This window comes from Diceros bicornis, chromosome 1 (genome assembly GCF_020826845.1).
Source record: "Diceros bicornis minor isolate mBicDic1 chromosome 1, mDicBic1.mat.cur, whole genome shotgun sequence".
NCBI lineage: Eukaryota > Metazoa > Chordata > Mammalia > Perissodactyla > Rhinocerotidae > Diceros > Diceros bicornis.
In genome coordinates, this window is record NC_080740.1 from 16,974,566 (window position 1) to 16,992,474 (window position 17,909).

Consider the following 17,909-nt stretch of genomic DNA (forward strand, 5'->3'; position numbering starts at 1 on the left):
TATTCACCATTATAGTATCATTTAGAGTACTTTCACTGCCCTAAAAATCCTCTGTGCTCTGCCTATTCATCCCTTCCGCCTCCTAACCCCTGGCAACCACTGATTTTTTTTTACGACTCCATAGTTTTGCCTTTTCTAGAATGTCATATAGTTGGAATCATACAGGATGTAGCCTTTTCAGATTGGCTTCTTTCACTTAGTAATATGCATTTAAGTTTCCTTCATGACTTTTCATGGCTTGATAGCTCATTTCTTTTTAGCACTGAATAATATTCCATTGTCTAGATGTACCACAGTTCATCTATTCACCTACTGAAGGACATCTTGATTGCTTCCAAGTTTTGGCAATTATGAATAAAGCTGCTGTAATCATCTGTTTTTGTGTGGACATAAGTTTCCAACTCCTTTGAGTAAATACCAAGAAGCATGATTACTGGATTATATGGTAAGAGTATGTTTAGTTTTGTAAGAAACCACCAAACTGTCTTCCAAAGTGGCTGTAGCATTTTGCATCCCCGTCAGCAATGTATGAGAGTTCCTGTTGCTCCATATCCTTGTCAGCATTTGGTGTTGTCAGTGTTCTGGCCGTAGAATAGGTGTGTAGTGGTATCTCATTATTGTTTTAATTTGCATTTCCCTGATGACGTATGATGTGGAGCATGTTTTTATATGCTCACATGCCATTTGTATATCTTGTTTGACAAAATGTCTGTTAAGGTCTTTGGCCCATTTTTAATTGGATTTTTTTTTGTTTTTATTATTGAGTTTTAAGAGTTTGTATATTTTGGATAATAGTCTATATGGAAAACACACTCCTCCTGTGTGTTTCTCCTTTACTCTCATACTACTACCGCATTCACAACGCTTCTGACACCAGATGTGTGGAGTATTTTTTTCCCACACCAAGCAGTTCTCTTCAGCACCAGCTGGGTGTCTTACAATTCAATTCAGTTCTAACATTAACCGGAGTTAGCACAGACCCCACAGGTTAAGGGCTCAGTCCCATGAGACTGCTCCCCACTTCAGATGTCAGTCACAAGTAGTAGGTCTCCAACAAACTTCTGTCTGACTTGGCTACAGATTGGAGGTTCCCGTGACCCACCCACCCCCACCCCACCCCGCCTTGGATTTGTTGCTAGAACAGTTAGCTAGAACTCAAGGAAACACTTACTTATGTTTACCAATTTATTATATAACAAAGGATATAATAAAGGATGCAGATGAACAGTCATATACAGAGATACATAGGGCAAAGTCTGGAAGAGTCCCCAGCACAGGAACTTCTGTCTCCGTGGCGTGGGGATGTGCCACCTTCCCAGTATGTGGATGTATTCACCAACCTGAAAACTCACCGAACCCCATACTTTTAGAATTTTTATGGAGGCTTCATCACATAGGCATGATCAATCATTAACTCAGTTTCCAGTGCCTCTCCCCTTTCCCGGGGGATGGGAGATGGGGCTGAAAGTTCCAGACTTCTGATCATGGCTTGATCTACCTGGTGACCAGCCCTCATCCTGAAGCTATCCAGTAGCACACCAAAAGTCTCCTCCTTAGAATAAAAGATACTTCTGTCACCCGGTAAATTCCAAGGGATTTAGGAGCTCTGTCAAAGGGTCAAAGACAAAATATTAGAAAAAAAGGTGCTCCTAGTGCCTTTATCATGTAGGAAATCACAAAAGTTTTAAGAGTTCTGTGCCAAGAACTGGGAGCAGAGACCATTATGTATTTTTTCTATTATTTCACACAGTCCTTTATCAGGTATATTTTTTGCAAATATTTTCTCCCAGTCTGTGTCTTGTTTTCTCCTTCTCTTGACACTGTCTTTCACAGAACAGATATTTTTACTTTTAATGAAGCCCGGCTTATCAATTCTTTCTTTCATGGATTGTGCCTTTGGTGTTGCATCCAAAAAGTCATCACCAAACTCAAGGTCATCTAGATTTTCTCCTGTGTTATCTTTTAGGAGTTTTATAGTTTTGTGTTTTACATTTAGGTCTGTGATCCATTTTGAGTTATATTTTGTGATGGGTGTAGGGTCTGTCTAGATCCATTTTTTTGTATATGAAAATCCAGTTGTTCCAGCACCATTTGTTGAAAAGACTATCTTTTCTTCATTGTATTGCCTCTGCTCCTTTTTCTGTATTTTTATGGGTCTATTTCTCAGTTCTATTCTATTCCATTGATCTATGTGTTTATTCTTTCACCTATACCACACTGTCTTGATTACTATAGCTTTATAGTATGTTTTAAAGTTGGGTAATGTCAGTCCTCCAACTGTGTTCTTTCTTTCAATATTGTGTTGGCTGTTCTGGGTCTTTTGCCTCTGGATATACACATAAGAATCAGTTTGTCAATATCTGCAAAATAACTTTCTAGGATTTTGATTGAGATTGCATTGAATCTATAGATCAAGTTAGGAAGAACTGATATTTTGACAATATTGAGTCTTCCTATCCATGAACATGGAAAATCTTTCCATTTATTTAGTTCTTTGATTTCGTTCATCAGAGTTTTGTAGTTTTCCTCATATAGATCGTGCACATATTTTATTAGATTTGTGTCTAAGTATTTCATTTTGGGAGTGCTAATGTAAATGGTATTGTGTTTTTAATTTCAAATTCCACTTGTTCATTGTTGGTATATAGGAAAGCTCTTGACTTTTGTGTATTAACCTTGCATCCTGCAGCCTTTCTGTAATTGCTTATTAGTTCCAGGAGTTTTTTTGGCTGATTCTTTCAGATTTTCTATACAGATGATCATGTCATCTATGAACAAAGACAGTTTTATTTCTTCCATCCCTATCTGTATGCCTTTTTTTTTTTTTTTGGTGAGGAAGATTAGCCCTGAGCTAAGATCCATTGCCAATCCTCCTCTTTTTGCTGAGGAAGATTGGCCCTGGTCTAACATCCGTGCCCATTTTCCTCTACTTTATATGCTGGACGCCTGCCACAGCATGGCTTGATAGGCGGTGCCTAGGTCCGCGCCCAGGATCCAAACTGCAAACCCCAGGCCGCCGAAGCAGAGCGCCTGAACTTAACCACTACGCCACTGGGCCAGCCCTGAATACCTTTTATAGCCTTTTCTTTTTTATTTTATTTTATTTTATTTTATTTATTTATTTTTTTATATATATTTTTTCCCCCCAAAGCCTCAATAGATAGTTGTATGTCATAGCTGCACATCATTCTAGTTGCTGTATGTGGGACGCGGCCTCAGCATGGCCGGAGAAGCGGTGCATCAGTGCGCGCCTGGGATCCGAACCCGGGCCACCAGTAGCAGAGCGCGAGCACTTAATGGCTAAACCATGGAGCCGGCCCTAGCCTTTTCTTATCTTATTCATTTGCTAGGGCTTCCAGTACAATGTTGAAAAGCAGTGGTGAAAGGGACTTTCTTGCCTTGTTCCTGATCTTAGTGGGAAAGTGTCAGATTTTTCACCATTAAGTATGATGTCGAGGGGCCTGCCCCGTCGCGTAGCAGTTGAGTGCGCAGGCTCCGATGCTGGTGGCCTGGGTTTGTATCCCGGGCATGCACCAATGCACCGCTTGTCAGGCCATGCTGTGGCAGCGTCCCATATAAAGTGGAGGAAGATGGGCGTGGATGTTAGCCCAGGGCCAGCCTTCCTCAGCAAAAAAAACAGGAGGATTGGCATGGATGTTAGCTCAGGGCTGATCTTCCTCACAAAAAACAAACAAACAAATAAACAAAAAACAAAAGTATGATGTCGAGTTTTTCGCCATTAAGTATGATGTAACTATAGGGTTTTTTGTAGATATTCTTTATCAAGTTGAAGAAGTTCCCCTCTATTCCTAGTTTACTAAGAATTTTTATCATGAATGGCTGTTTGATTTTGTCAGATGTTTTTTCTGCATCTATTGATATGATCATGTGATTTTTCCTCTAGCATGTTGGTGTGATGGATTACATGAATTGATTTGGGGATGTTGAACCAGGCTTACATACCTAGGATAAATCCCAGTTGGTCGAGGTGTATAGTTCTTTCTATACATTGTTGGATTGGATTTGAGAACATTTTGTTGAGGACTTTTGCATCTATATTCATGAGCAATATCAGGCTTTAGTTTTCTTTTTGTAATATTTGTCTGGTTTTGATATTAGGGTAATGCTGGCCTCATAGAATGAGTTAGGAAGTATTCCCTCTGCTTCTGTCTTCTGAAAGATATCCTTCTCCCCTTTTTAACAGCTTTTTGAGATATAATTGACATACAATAAAATGTACGCATTTTAAATGTACAATTTGGTAAGTTTTGCATATGTATTTAAAGTGGAAGTATTTTTGTTTTATTTCAAAGTTACGATTTATAAGAATATTTAGCTTGATTTTGTACAGATTATTATATGTTGAGATATGATGGTTTATCTGCTGTCCCCTTTATACTCTTGGCTTTTATTTGGCAAATATATTATTTTCACAATAAAATAACGTGTATGAATGATATCGGTCATGTTTTAGTGGATCACAAATTTGTAGCTGACTTTAAAGAGCTGAAAAGAATGATTTGGAAGAATTAATTTTTTCAAACACATCCTGTTGATGGCTTATCCCTGGAATCTCATATACACGTTGATCCTTAGTAAAGGCTTCCACTGCACCTGGATTTCCATTGGTTAAAAAACCAAACAACAACAAATCTTTCTTTTTCCATTCTGCTCTAATATTTTTTCTTGCATATTGTGTAATTTTTGTGTTTTATTCCTGATAAGTCTGTAACTCTCTCTTTTGTTAAAATGGCCTCCACTGATTTACATGAAAGTAAACAATATCAACAGAGCCAAAGGCTGAAAAAGTTTGTTTCTCAAAGAACCAGCTACTGGCGGGTATTGAAAGAAAGAAAAAAATTCAAATATATGCATATATTTGGCTAAGATGGAAAAAAAAATTCATGTTACTGTTTTGGGGTTAAAACAATCTTTTAACAAATTTTGTTAATTTGATACTTCTCCCTCAATTATACTTATAAAGATTAGGCATTGTATAAAACCACACAATAATACATAGCAAAAAATACTGAGTGGACTTGAATATGCGACTGACTTTCTTGGTTAGGAGATTAGTAATTTTTAATAAGTTTATTTATCTGACCATGTTTGATAATATCCATTTAACAGACTTATATGTTATGAAATTTAAATAATTTGATAAAAGCTCCTTAGAGGAAAATACTTCATTATGTGAGTAAATTAGATTCTTAGCTAATGTTTTCTGACATCAATATTATAATATATATTGAGATCTTGTTCATATATGATACTATATTTTATGTGTTGTGGTTCAAATTAAACAGTCTTTACCCTCAAGGGGGCCAGAGAAAGTTACCCATCATTAAATCTAACTATTACTTTTGTTTGAGTAAAACCTCACTAATAAATATGTTTGGGAGTTCTGAGCTCAGTGACTCCCTGAGGGGCAGTTTGGTATAACACAGTAAATTGTAATTCCATCAGTTATGGGTCATCCACCACAATCTAAAAATTTCTTCTTCTGTAGGTTAAATGTTAATCTTTAACAAAATTACATCTTTCTGAGCCATATTTTCCTCTATTACCAAGTAATTTCTAGGTATTTAGTTTGATTTGGGGAAAGAACCATAACACTTTTTGATCACAATGGGACAATTTTATAGTATATCACCATGTTTTGGTAACTGACTGACAGGATCTATACGTGAAATAATTCTCTATTACCTGCAGTTTCAGAATAGCCTCAAAATACAATATTTTTGATATGGCTTAAAAATTATGTATCCCAAAGCCGTTAAAACATTTTATTTATGTTGCTTTGAGATTTCAGATTCATATGATGAGTGTGTTCCGTTTACTATTTTAATCTTCATTCCAAAGGTAATGCTACGTTGTGCTGAATATAACCTCTTTCTCATCTCTTTAACCATTGGCAAATGCGTATTTATTCCGCACTTGTTTTTTATTTTCCAAACCTGGTAAAATTGCCCTGGTTAAAATTCCTGATCAGTGAACAGGAAGCAGTGCAGATGCTGCATTCGTGAGAGCCTTTCCGCTGGTCCCCTAGTGCTTCTACACATTCTTTCAGCTTTAGCCCTAATGACATTAATTAATCTGGCTGCAGCCTTAGAAAATATCCTGTTAAGTGATTATCATTTACTCCTCATCATGGAAAATTGGTGAGGTGTGCTGATTTGTTTATTCTTTAAGAAAATTAATTCAGTCTGCAAATGATGTGACTGCCTGGTATGACATAGCACTATGCTAGACAGCACATTAAAAGGCAGAGAAATATAATACACAGTTGCTCTTATAGAAAAATGTATTCACAGTAGTTTTCCTTCAGCAGGCCCCAAATCCAAAAAGGCAAAAGATGCAGGCAAAGGCACTTCACTCACTAATACTGCAGATGTATTGAAAAAAATCGAGGTAAGGTTTTCTTCTTTACTCGAAGATCAAATTGAAAAAATGTCTTACCTCCTTTTGCCTTCTTCACCCTTTCCACCTTCTCTCACTTTTTAATAACATGTGGGTTTGGCAGAACCGAGCCCAGCACACAGGGTAACTGGAAAGGTGTGAATGTTGTTGGTTGGGAGTTATGGGGGCTCCATCCTGTCTTTCTCCACCACTCGCCTGTCAACTTCCCTCACCTTCTATCACCTGCTTCCTTTTCCACTGTCTCCCTGTTTTCCTCTTGAGTTTGAATTATGCATGGGAAAGAAACATGTAAGAATACCTAAAATGTATTTCTCTTAAAAACCTCTCATTTTGTTTTCTCCTATTGTTGTATATGTACTTTCTAATGCTTTTTTGCTATCTCATGTTAAGTGTAGAAGATTCTATTGAGGGAAAACCATATCTTATGGAACTTATTTTTATATCTTCATTTTTTTAATATTTCAAAAATAAAAAGTAAAATTCAAAAGGTTAATAAAGTGAAATTTTGCCCTCCCATCCCTGTTCCTAGCCATCCAGCTCTCCTCCTGTAGACAGTCAGTTTTACCAGTTTATTATGTATCCTTTCAGAAATATTTTATGTCTAGCAAATACAGATTTTTTCTTTTTCTTTTTAATGACGAAAGATAGCATATTATACTTTTGTGCATTTTCATTTTATCACTTAAAATATCTTGGAGATGGTCCATGTCAGTCTGTATAGAGTTGCTTCATTCTTTTTTTTGGCTGTAATGTAAGAATGAACTATAATTTATTTAATCAATACTCTATTGGTGGACATTATGTTTCATCTAGTGTTTCACTTAATAAACAATGCTGCAGTGAGTTCATGTTAAGTATATCATTTCACATATGTAGGGTAGATTGCTAGAAGTGGGTTTGTTGGGTCAGTTGTTATGTGTATTGTATAATATGGATAAATATGGACAGATCACTCTCCATGGAGGTTATACCAATTTATTCCCACTATCAATCCATGTATCACCTTGCATTGATGGGGATGATGATGATGATGATGATGATGATGATGATGATGATAGCAGCGAGCAATTATTGAGAACTTACTATGTACCGGGCTCTTTGATGAGCCAGTTAAATACATTATGTCCTTGCGACTTCATAACAACAGAGATTGGTATTATTATTCCTTACGTACAGATGAGGAAGTCCAGGCGTTAAAACTTTCCTTGCCTAGCCAAGTTGGCACAGCTACGTGGTAACAGAAACTCATATTTTTGTTATTTTATTTTTTGATCAGTACTTGAGCTGGAGATAACATGTCTGAAAATAAAGCCAGAAGGATTGTTGAAGGAATAGCAATAACTGTCTGGTTTAACTTGGTGGCGTGATGGATGGGGTTGTAGAACTAGCCAGCTTGTATTGATTGAACACAGATGCTGACTGTTCTTAGAGCTTCCTGGCAAGAAGTTGCTAAGATGACATGTGCTATAAGGAAGATTGATCTGGACCTCTGGATGTCGTTTCTCATCAGAACAAGTTGTGTTTCCTTATTCCCTACATTTAAACACCTTTTCAGTATACACGCTGTTAAAACGGGAGTTTTAAATCTAGAAATCCTAATGAGTTAGCAGTTGTAATAGAGCAAACTTAGCTTCCAGATGACTCTGTTATTGTTCATTTCTTCACAAAAGCACTTTGATTATAATAAAACTTCTGTGGATGGAGAGGCAGTGACATACAGTCAGATCTCATGATTAATGTGTGAATAGTCAGACAGCAGTAAACTAGTATTTAGCTGCTTATTTCTGCATAACATATGGGAGGCTCTTTCTATAAGGTGGCCATATAGTATTTAAGCTAGAACTGTTCCCTGTCTGTAAATTACCTGCTTTCAAACTGTTTTCACTTTATATTATTCACATTATTCTTAAAACAAGTCTGTAAAGTAATAGGGGTAAATAGTTAAATCTCACAGAAGAGAAAATGGAGGCTACTTGGTAGAGGAACCAAACCGGTAGCTTAACGTGACTCTGAGGTCATTTTTTTAAATTGCATAAATCTGCTCTTTGTTAACCAATTTAGGTATTTTATGGGTTTGATTTAGGTCTATGTGGTAGAAATAGAGTTGGGCTTATTAAAATAAAGATGTTTGAGGTGGCAATAGTGGAAATGAAGACTTCCTAATCCCCACGTAGCACTGAATGAATTCTGTATTTTAAAAATATTTTTATAAACTGGTTTAAATAATTCTATTGCTGATTATGAAATAATAACTAATAGCATGATTTTTCAGATATAGTGTGTACCTTGCACAGAGTTAAATAAATATAACATTACAATTCCCTTTTAACTACACAAACTTATGGGTTTTGGCCTTTTTTTCTATGGTTTGATTAAAATAGAAAAGAAAAAATTCCATATATTAGTTAATGTTACCATAACATCATTGTGTGTGTGTGTGTGTGTGTGTGTGTGTGTGTGTATTTACAGACACTTCAAAAGATCTATAAACACTATTTTGTTTGCTTGCAGTTTTCCAAAGGGATTGCCAGTTGGAAAAATTGCACATATTATATTGTGGTAATAACTCATATAAGGCATCATGGGACAGTATGAAGATAAATGATCTTACATCTATTGCCTTGGTCTTACTTGTTCTGCCTGAGTGGGATGAGGTGACAGGAAAGGTGGAGTTTGAATGTAGTCTTTCTATTGCCTTTGATGTCCTTAAATTCAAATTTGAATGTAATTAAAGGGATTTTAAAAAATAAATATTTAAGAACCAATAAAGGAATAGCTAAGTTGGAGTCTTCAAATACAAAATGTGTTTTCTCTCTGTGTATAATCTACAAAGTAAATATCTTATAATAGGATGGAGTATTTGCAGATTTATTAATTAGTGTTCTGATTACTGTTTAAGAATAATCAATCACATCTTAGCTAAAGTGATCTTATGCCTTAATTATGAGTATTAATATGTGAAATTAATGCTTTAGTCACTTCCTAGAAAACTTGTGAAATTCTATCACTTGTGCAAATTAGGCATAGAACAATTTAGTGAATGAATAGTGATAGTAATGAAAACAGGTCACTTTTTATCAAATGGAAAAAATTGGTAGTCATAATAGAAATATAAAGATGTAATTTTAAAGTTAAATTTGTGTGTTTTGAGACGGTAGCATGGCAGTTTTAACAGGGTAGATAAGTGGACCCATCAAGCAATCAAAGCTGTTCTAACTTTGCATCTCTCCTGTGCCTCCATGCTTAACAGTGGCTAATAAGTGCTAATGTTGATTGTGGTTTGAGTTTTCATCTTTCTTCTCAACCTACCAGATAAATTAAGAAAAAATTCCTGGAAATAGAAAGTAAATAATGAAGGAGAAAAGAGATAAGGCCATGGATAATCTGCAAGTAGGATAATTCACCTTGAGATGACTCGATATTAATTGTTTTAAACTATTTCACCTATGAACTAAAACATTGCCACTTTGAAATGTTACCGTTATAGTCTCTTTTCTCCTTTTATGTTAGAAGGAAAACAAAATAACACACTGAAAGTTCTTCTCCATAACTGAATCAACTCAATATTTTAGAAGGAGGTAGGATAGAAATCATAAAAATAAAGCATTGTGCATTAGAGCTGATACTGAACATTACCTGAGACCCAACTGTGAAGTGATAATATCAAAGAAAATACTAGTGTACTGATGACAGGACGTTGAGTTCCTCCTTTCTGGAGTTAGCTCAGTTTCCTAGTGGTGGCCTGGAGGCGTTGGTAAGGGAGGATTAGAATGAGGTGGTAGGTAACTGTGTTCTCTTGAGGCTGAGCAGGGAGGTCAAAGTCTAGTGGTTTCCATTTAAATTAATGACGCTCATTTATACCAGGAATTGGAAAAGAGAGGTGATGGTGAAAAATCAGATGAGGAAAATGAAGAGAAAGAAGGAAGCAAAGAGAAAGGTAAAGAAGGCGAGGAGGAGGAGGAAGATGATGCTGCAGAACAAGAAGAATACGACGAAGAAGAGCAAGAAGAGGTAATGGTCTGTTAGGGGAGGGTAGCAATGTTACTGAGCTTAGGCATTATCTAATAAGGAATCAAGTGTATGGTGTATAATTAAAATGAACAAACAAACAAATACCAAGTTGATGGGAACCAGGGGTATATTATTATCCTTGGCATCAGTTCCTTGGTATCAAGAGAATTATTATATCATTGAAATCATAATGATGCCAAATTGAACAGAGGAGGTAAAAGTAACCTGATAGGCAACTTTGTAAGTGAAAGTCCACAAATTAAGGAAATTGATGAGATTAGTTTAATTAAAATTTATCTACATAAATTTTTAAGTCACAGCAATTAAGGTAATTAAGGGCTTACTCATGTAGGTCTGAGGGGGACATCCCTGCAATACCATCATGTTTCAAATCCCGAAGTGCACGTGGACACTATCAGTGAATGTTTCTAATCCAGCCTCAAGTATCTAAGTGATTCAGGACTCAGTGTTTTGGATTTGGGATTTCCAACTTTTAGAAACATGGTGAATTTCAAAGTAAGCTGGAGTCAATGAAGATATATTTGAGCAGGGTAGCTTTGTTGGTCACGGCTCTTTGGGACTTGGTAGACACCTCATGCAGTAACTCTAGGCTGAGAGTTTCTTCTCCATTCCAGTGGCCTTTGTTTCACTCCGTTTCAGCTTCGCACACCACACTCTGAATCTTCTCCTGAAACTGTTCCAACTGTGAAATTTTTATTATATGCTTTAATTATTTTGCATTGAATTATGGATTCTTTTGAAATTATATTGGTGTAAAGAGAGAAATATGGATCCATCTTTGTCTGTTTCCAAATGGCTAACCTGCTGCTAACCTCATTTATTGAATAATTTGCTTTCTTCATTCATTTGAAGTTCTCCTTTATCAGCTATTAGATTCCCACATCTACTTAGATGTATTTCTGGACTCTGTTCCATTGATCTGTTTCTGAACCATCACTCTGCTGTTCCAATTAATAGAAGCTTCTGGTTATTTGTTAATATTTTTAGGCGTGTTACTCTTCTTTTTGAGAATTTTCCTGAGTATTCTTTGCTTATTCTTCCAGATAAATTTTAACTCCAAACATTTTAAAATTAAACGTATCACATTTGTCTCCAACTTTCTTTCTAGATCACTCACTTGTTTATTCCTGCAGGCTGACGTGATTGAGACTGCCAGACCTTGATCCTCTATTTCTACTTTGTTGGTTCCCTGTCTCAATTTCCTTCCCTAAGGAGCCTAGACCCCTGCTCACCCTTCAACTTCTTTCTTGCCGTTACTCTTATCCCTTGTCCTCCCAGCACACACTCTAGACCAAACCAACTTTGATCAATTCCACTGTCTCCCCCTTTTCCCCTCCAAACCTGCCTATTGAGCTTTTCTGAGGAATCACAGAAACTCATGCCACTAAAAAAGCACTAGCCCCGTTTTGCTGGCTAACACATTTTTCTGTGTTTCTCTGGTCAAGTCAGGTCTCTACAGCCATTACTTTACATCATCTTCTTTCTTCTTAATCCCTCTCCTTGACTACCATTTCTTTCACTCTTAGCAGATAGTAGCACCTTCATACAGAAAATGAAGCCATCAAGAGGAAACTCCCCTAATTTCATGTCCTCTGCCTTCAAACTAAATGCCCTCCCTCCTTCTTCTCTTTATTATCAATGGAAGAAATATCCTTCATCCTATTTGGGGCTAATTGTCCTGCCCTTTTTGGGGACCATAATCCTCATGTCATTTCCTTTGCACATTTTCAACTTCTTTTTCTACTCATCTCTTCCATTCATGTATTAAAACATGTTCATCTCCCATTGTAAAATATGTTCCCCACATTCCCCCTCCAACCTTTCTTCTATCTCTTGGAAAGCTCTTCAGCTGTCATCACTTGCTCACTTCCCCCTCCCCCTATTTAGCTCTTTTTAATCTGGGTTCCACCTACATACTATTGAAATTATTGCCACCAAGTTTGCCAAATGTTGCCAAGCAACATTTTACACTGCTCACAACTTCATTATTAAAATATTATTTCCTTTATTTAAATTCAACAATTTAAGGCAATTACAGGCATCTACTACATGCGGGCATTGGCCTGGGTGCCAAGCCACAGACAAACATGATTGCTTCCTTTGGTTTTTGTGACACAACGCTTCTTGTTTTTTTCCTACTTATGCTGCCTCTTGGTCTCTTTTGAGTTCTTCTCTTCTTCTTTCTAGTCTTTAAATGTCAGTATTCTTCAGAGTTCTTCCCTTGAACTTCTTTTTCTTTCTACAATCCCCATGATTGATTGCATCCTTATCCAAACTTTTAGTTACCTTATATATACTTATGACTCCTCAGTTCTTTTTCATTCAACCTATAGTAATTGCACACTACGTGTATGCTTGGAATGTACTAGGCAAGGGGAATATCAAGATAAGATACAGTTCTGCCCTCAAGGTTATTGGTCTAGTGGGCAGACACACAAGAAAGGAGACAATTATAATACACTTCTAAGACCTGAAGAGTTAGTCAGATAAGGATGAGAAATGGAGTGGAGGAGACTTGCAGATACGGAGAAGGCTTACAGGTGATTGAGTGTGGCATAATAGTATAATTGGCCAGGTAAGTCGGTATGGCTAGACTAGAGAGTGTAAGTGGGCGTGTGTGGTGAGATGAAGCTGCAGAAGAGATGAATGAAGAGTCTTGAATGCCAGGCTGAGAAATAGGACTTTATTCTGAGTGCTGTGGGGAGCTGTTGAAGGGTTTTAAGCAGTGGAGTGGTATGATCCTCTGTGTCTTTTAGAAAGCTTAGTTGCTGGGATTGGACGGAGCCAAGGGTGGATTGTGTTTGAAAGCTTGTTGCATAGACCAGTGCTTCTCAACTGGTGGTGGTTTTGCCCTGCAAGGGGTGTTTGGTAATGTCTAGAGACATTTTTGGTTCTCACATCGGGCCTTGGGGGTGGTGGCATGCTGCTAGCTTCAAGTGGGTAGTGGTCAAGTTTTCCAGACAAGACTGGCTTTTGGAATCCTGTTTATAAAGTCTGCTTGACTTGAGCTGTGTTCAAATTAAGATCTCCTCTAGCAAGAACAGCAAACATCAGGATTCTAGTAGTTTCAGAATTCTGTGTTGGGCCTTAGCAGGGTGCTAAACACCACCAGTGGGTTTATATAACCACATTTCATTAAAAAAATTTTTTTTCCCATTTTAACAGAGAAATGATATATGTTCTGAAGGTGAGGGTGGGTAACGGAAGGAAAGAAGAGCTCAATTAACGCCTTTCTAGACTTAGAGTTATCCTCTTGCTCTTTTTAGCAATTAATTAATGAATGAAAATTAGTGCTAATTAACTTATCTGATGTATTAAGGATTTGACAAGCATTTGGTTTTGAAGAGTAAAATGGAGCAAATTATCTGTGTAACATCTATATGTAAAATTGAGGAAATACAAACGTTTTTCTTTCTTCAGTCTTGAATAGCATAATTGTTGACCTTAAACAGCCAGTTGTTTCTCCAGCAAAAATGGGTTTATTCGGGATCAGCAAAGAATTGCAATTTGGGGTCTGCAACCATGGTGAGCCACATGCAAGTCCCCAGCAGCCAAGAGAGGAGAAACTCTTCTGTAGCAGGAAGAGGAGGTTGGGAGGGCTACTGTAAACAGAGTCCATTGGAGGAATTGATAATTCCGTGTGTAGTGGCTTTTCATTGGCTGAGTTGTGACAGTTTCTGATTGGCTGAGCTTCTTGCTGGTCAAGAAGAGGAAGTCTTTCTTCTTCCTGTTGGGCTCTGCTATCTGCTAGGGCAGGAGAGCTCCCATTTTGGCCTCCTGTTTATTAATTTGACATAATAAAAGAAAAAAGCAAGGACTCAAAATGAAAGCCAAGAACCATTTAAGCCCTTAGTTTAAACGAGTTCTCACTTGGTATCTGTACCAAGATTACTAACATCACAAAATTACCTAATGTAAATCACTGAACATGTTTGGAGGTGCTCATGTCTAAAACACAAGCGGCATATGCTCCATTTGGAATAGTAGAGTATCTTTTCCTCACTCATTTCTACTTTTATGTGCAAATTGGCTTGCTTATATTTCCACACCAGTGTGCTTGCCAAGATCTCATTTACGAGGTAGCCTCACTTAAACTCTCAACCATGCCACCCTTCCCCAGTACACTGGCCCTAGGCTTCAGCCAGGTTTCCAGACATTGTTGGATTTCTTGGCACCAGAGAAACCAGGCCAACTTCCTGGAAATGGTACGGGTCTTAGCTAGATGCAGCAACTTGCAGTGTTTAGGAAAGGCAAAGTAGTGAAATATATATCTGAATGATACAAGTTACCTTTCTTGCATTGTTTATATAAATTATATATAGAATCCCATCATGCAGATACTATAAAAGCTGATACCCAGGAGACTTTCTTTTGAGAATAGTCTCTATTTCTTGCTCTATTATAATTTTTGCCGTAGACAGTAGAGATGTAGAGATTAATTTTTTTTTTTTTGAGGGAGATTGGCCCTGTGCTAAATATCTGTTGCCAATCTTTCTCTTTTTCTTTTTTCTCCCCAAAGCCCCGGTACGTAGTTGTGTATCATAGTTGTAGAGTTGTAGCTCTTCTATATGGGATACCACATCAGTGTGGCTTGATGAGCGGTGAGTAGGTCCGTGCCCAGGATCCACACTGGTGAACACTGGGCCGCTGAAGTGGAATGTATGAACTTAACCGGTATGCCACTGGGCCGGCCCCGAGATTAATTTTTTTTTTTTTTTTTTTTTTTTTGTGAGGAGATCAGCCCTGAGCTAACATCCGCCAATCCTCCTCTTTTTTTTTGCTGAGGAAGACGGCCCTGGGCTAACATCTGTGCCCATCTTCCTCCACTTTATATGGGACGCCGCCACAGCATGGCTTACCAAGCAGTGCGTCGGTGCGCGCCCGGGATCCGAACCAGCGAACCCCGGGCCGCCGCAGCGGAGCGCGCGCACTTAACCGCTTGCGCCACCGGGCCGGCCCCCCCCGAGATTAATTTTTTTATGGCACATTTCAACCATGTACAAAAATCTGGTGACTAGTAAAATAAACACCTATGGACTTATCACCCAGCTTTAATAGTGATCAATTCATAGCCAGTCTTTCAACCATTCATTCATCCACTCAGTCCACTCTTGTCCCCCCACTTCCATCCCCCATCTGTCTTGGATTATTATAAAGCAAATCTTAGGCATTGTATTATTTCATCCATAAATATTTCAAGACTTACTCAAAATAAGGGCTCATTAACAACATCACAATATCATTATTACACCTAACAGTGAAATATTTCTTTATATCATCAAATATTCAGCCAGTGTTCAAATTTTTTCAATTGTCTTGAAAAAAGTTTTTTGTTTGTTCCAATCAGAATCCAAATACAGTCTATACACTGCAATTGGTTAATAACGCTCTTAAATTTCTTTTATCTGTATCCAAAATGGCTTTTTGAATTGTTGATAGAAAGCACAGAGATATCTTGAGTCATTTACGTGGATAATAGTCTTCCTCAGCCATGAGAATTGGCATGTTCCCAGAGGCTTAATCCCCCTTAACCTAAAGGAAACTGAAGGGCCCTGGATGGAATGTAATATGGCATCCTCTGGGTTTGACTTGGTGTCTTGAGGCCTTTTTTTGATAGGAAGCAAAAATCCCTAGCTTATGCTCACTTATGCATTGTGACTGAAAACCTCAGTTGTGTCGTAATCTAGTGAATGTTCATGGAAATCGGCTTTGTTTCTTGAGTGTCTCTACATTTTTTGGACTGACTGTTTAGTGATTCAGCTGACTAAACCGTGTATCATCCTACTAAGGTGTAATGATTTAGTGTGTCATTCTACTAAGGTGTAATGGCCATCCCTTCATGTTCTCTTAGCTAGTTGGTGCCTGAGAATAGTAGGAGGTGGTGGTCTTGAGGGAGAAAGCAGCACAGGTGGATGTGAGTGAGAGCTAATATGTTCTTTAAGCAGATGAAATAGCAGAGATTTCTTTTAAGCCTGGTGTGTTTTCTTAATACCTAAATTTGATATTTATAAACCTAGATTAAAGGGACAGCCTACATTAGGTTCTTTAATAGTGTTACTACTCATTCGTTTTAATGTTTACTGAGGAATGTACCATTTCACTTAGGAAAATGACTACATTAATTCATACTTTGAAGATGGAGATGATTTTGGCGCAGACAGTGATGACAACATGGATGAAGCAACCTATTAGCTGTGAAATTTCTCAAAAAATATTTCTATGTTACAGCTTCTGAACATTTGGACAGATTTTTTTTCTATTTTATTTCTGATAAAGAATGAGTATTTTATTTTTGTTCCTGTTTTGTTGTACAAATATTTGTTACCAAAACATTCAGAACCACTTTGAGTTTGTGTACTAGTTACCTTACCAGTTAGTCTCGGACACTCTGACATTCCTTCTCAACACCTCTGTCATCCCTCTTATGTATTCAACTGGATTTTTTTTTGTATTATTTGGATTAGAATGTGCCTAAAGAGTTTTTGCATCTTTTAATCTATGTATTCATACTTGAACAAATTATTCTTGTTTAACTGCTGATCTTTTGTAAAACTATTACTAGTCATCATAATGGATTTCTGTAATCTGAAAGTTGATTTAGTACTGCACATGGAGCACTTTAAAAACAGAGACTTGAAAATAATTTTATCTTTTACTTTTACATGGTATGTTCTGTGCTACTATATTGTGACTGCATAAACCTATCTGAGCTCTTACAAGTGCATATTTTATGAGATTAGAAGTTTTGTGATCAAAATAGGGAAAAATGCCAATCTAAGCTATATAAATTTCATAGCTCACATCTCAGCCAGTACAAAGACCTGGGATGAATATTAAAAATACTTGAATTTGGGGCTAACTTCATGCCATACAATATATGACTTAATCATCCCACTGCAATAAGTTTGATATCTTTCAATAGTTGAGCTTATGAAAAATTAGACTGAGACATTTTAATTTTGTACTTTACGAAAATGTGGAGTAAGTTCTCATCATATAAATCTCACTGCAGGATGCATGCATGTGAAATCTGTAAGCTATAGTGGCCTCTGTTACGTTTTACAGGACTCATAGCTAGCCAACTGATTTATATAACAGTGCGGAATAAAACTCAGGTCATTTTGAAATTAAGATTAATCTTTTTTGTTTCGATTAAAAACTAGCTCCCCTGCTTTTTATATTGGGGGGGATACTTAAAAACCTCAGCCTCCAAAAATGCCAAAGATTTTCAAGGAAATTCATATTATATATTTCAAAAATGACTTATTAACATTATCCCCTAAAAGAAATTTATTTTTCCCTTTTGGGAAGATATCACCCATTACCCTCGGAGAATCAAAGCACTGTGTTCAACATTTCTACCTTTACCGTTAAACTCAACCTTGAAATTGAGCTTGGTTAAGTTTTCTGTGCCTTAGTTTCTCCACTTATAAACACTTTCCTATAAAAATTGCTTA

The 17,909-nt window shown here is 37.1% G+C and overlaps 1 protein-coding gene across 4 annotated transcripts in view; it reads left to right on the top strand.

Moving 5' to 3' along the window:
- Positions 1–17,909, top strand: part of POLR3G (RNA polymerase III subunit G) — a 41,044-nt gene that overhangs the window by 22,115 nt on the left and 1,020 nt on the right. For 3 of the 4 annotated variants that reach the window (XM_058528710.1, XM_058528614.1, XM_058528538.1), the window contains 3 exons: positions 6,329–6,411; positions 10,285–10,431; positions 16,558–17,909. The exon at positions 16,558–17,909 is cut by the window's right edge and continues 1,020 nt beyond it. In XM_058528710.1, the coding sequence (XP_058384693.1) occupies positions 6,329–6,411; positions 10,285–10,431; positions 16,558–16,644 (317 nt within the window). In that variant the 3' untranslated portion in view covers positions 16,645–17,909. The remainder of the gene's footprint in view (positions 1–6,328; positions 6,412–10,284; positions 10,432–16,557) is intronic. The other variant, XM_058528650.1, reaches the window with a different exon arrangement.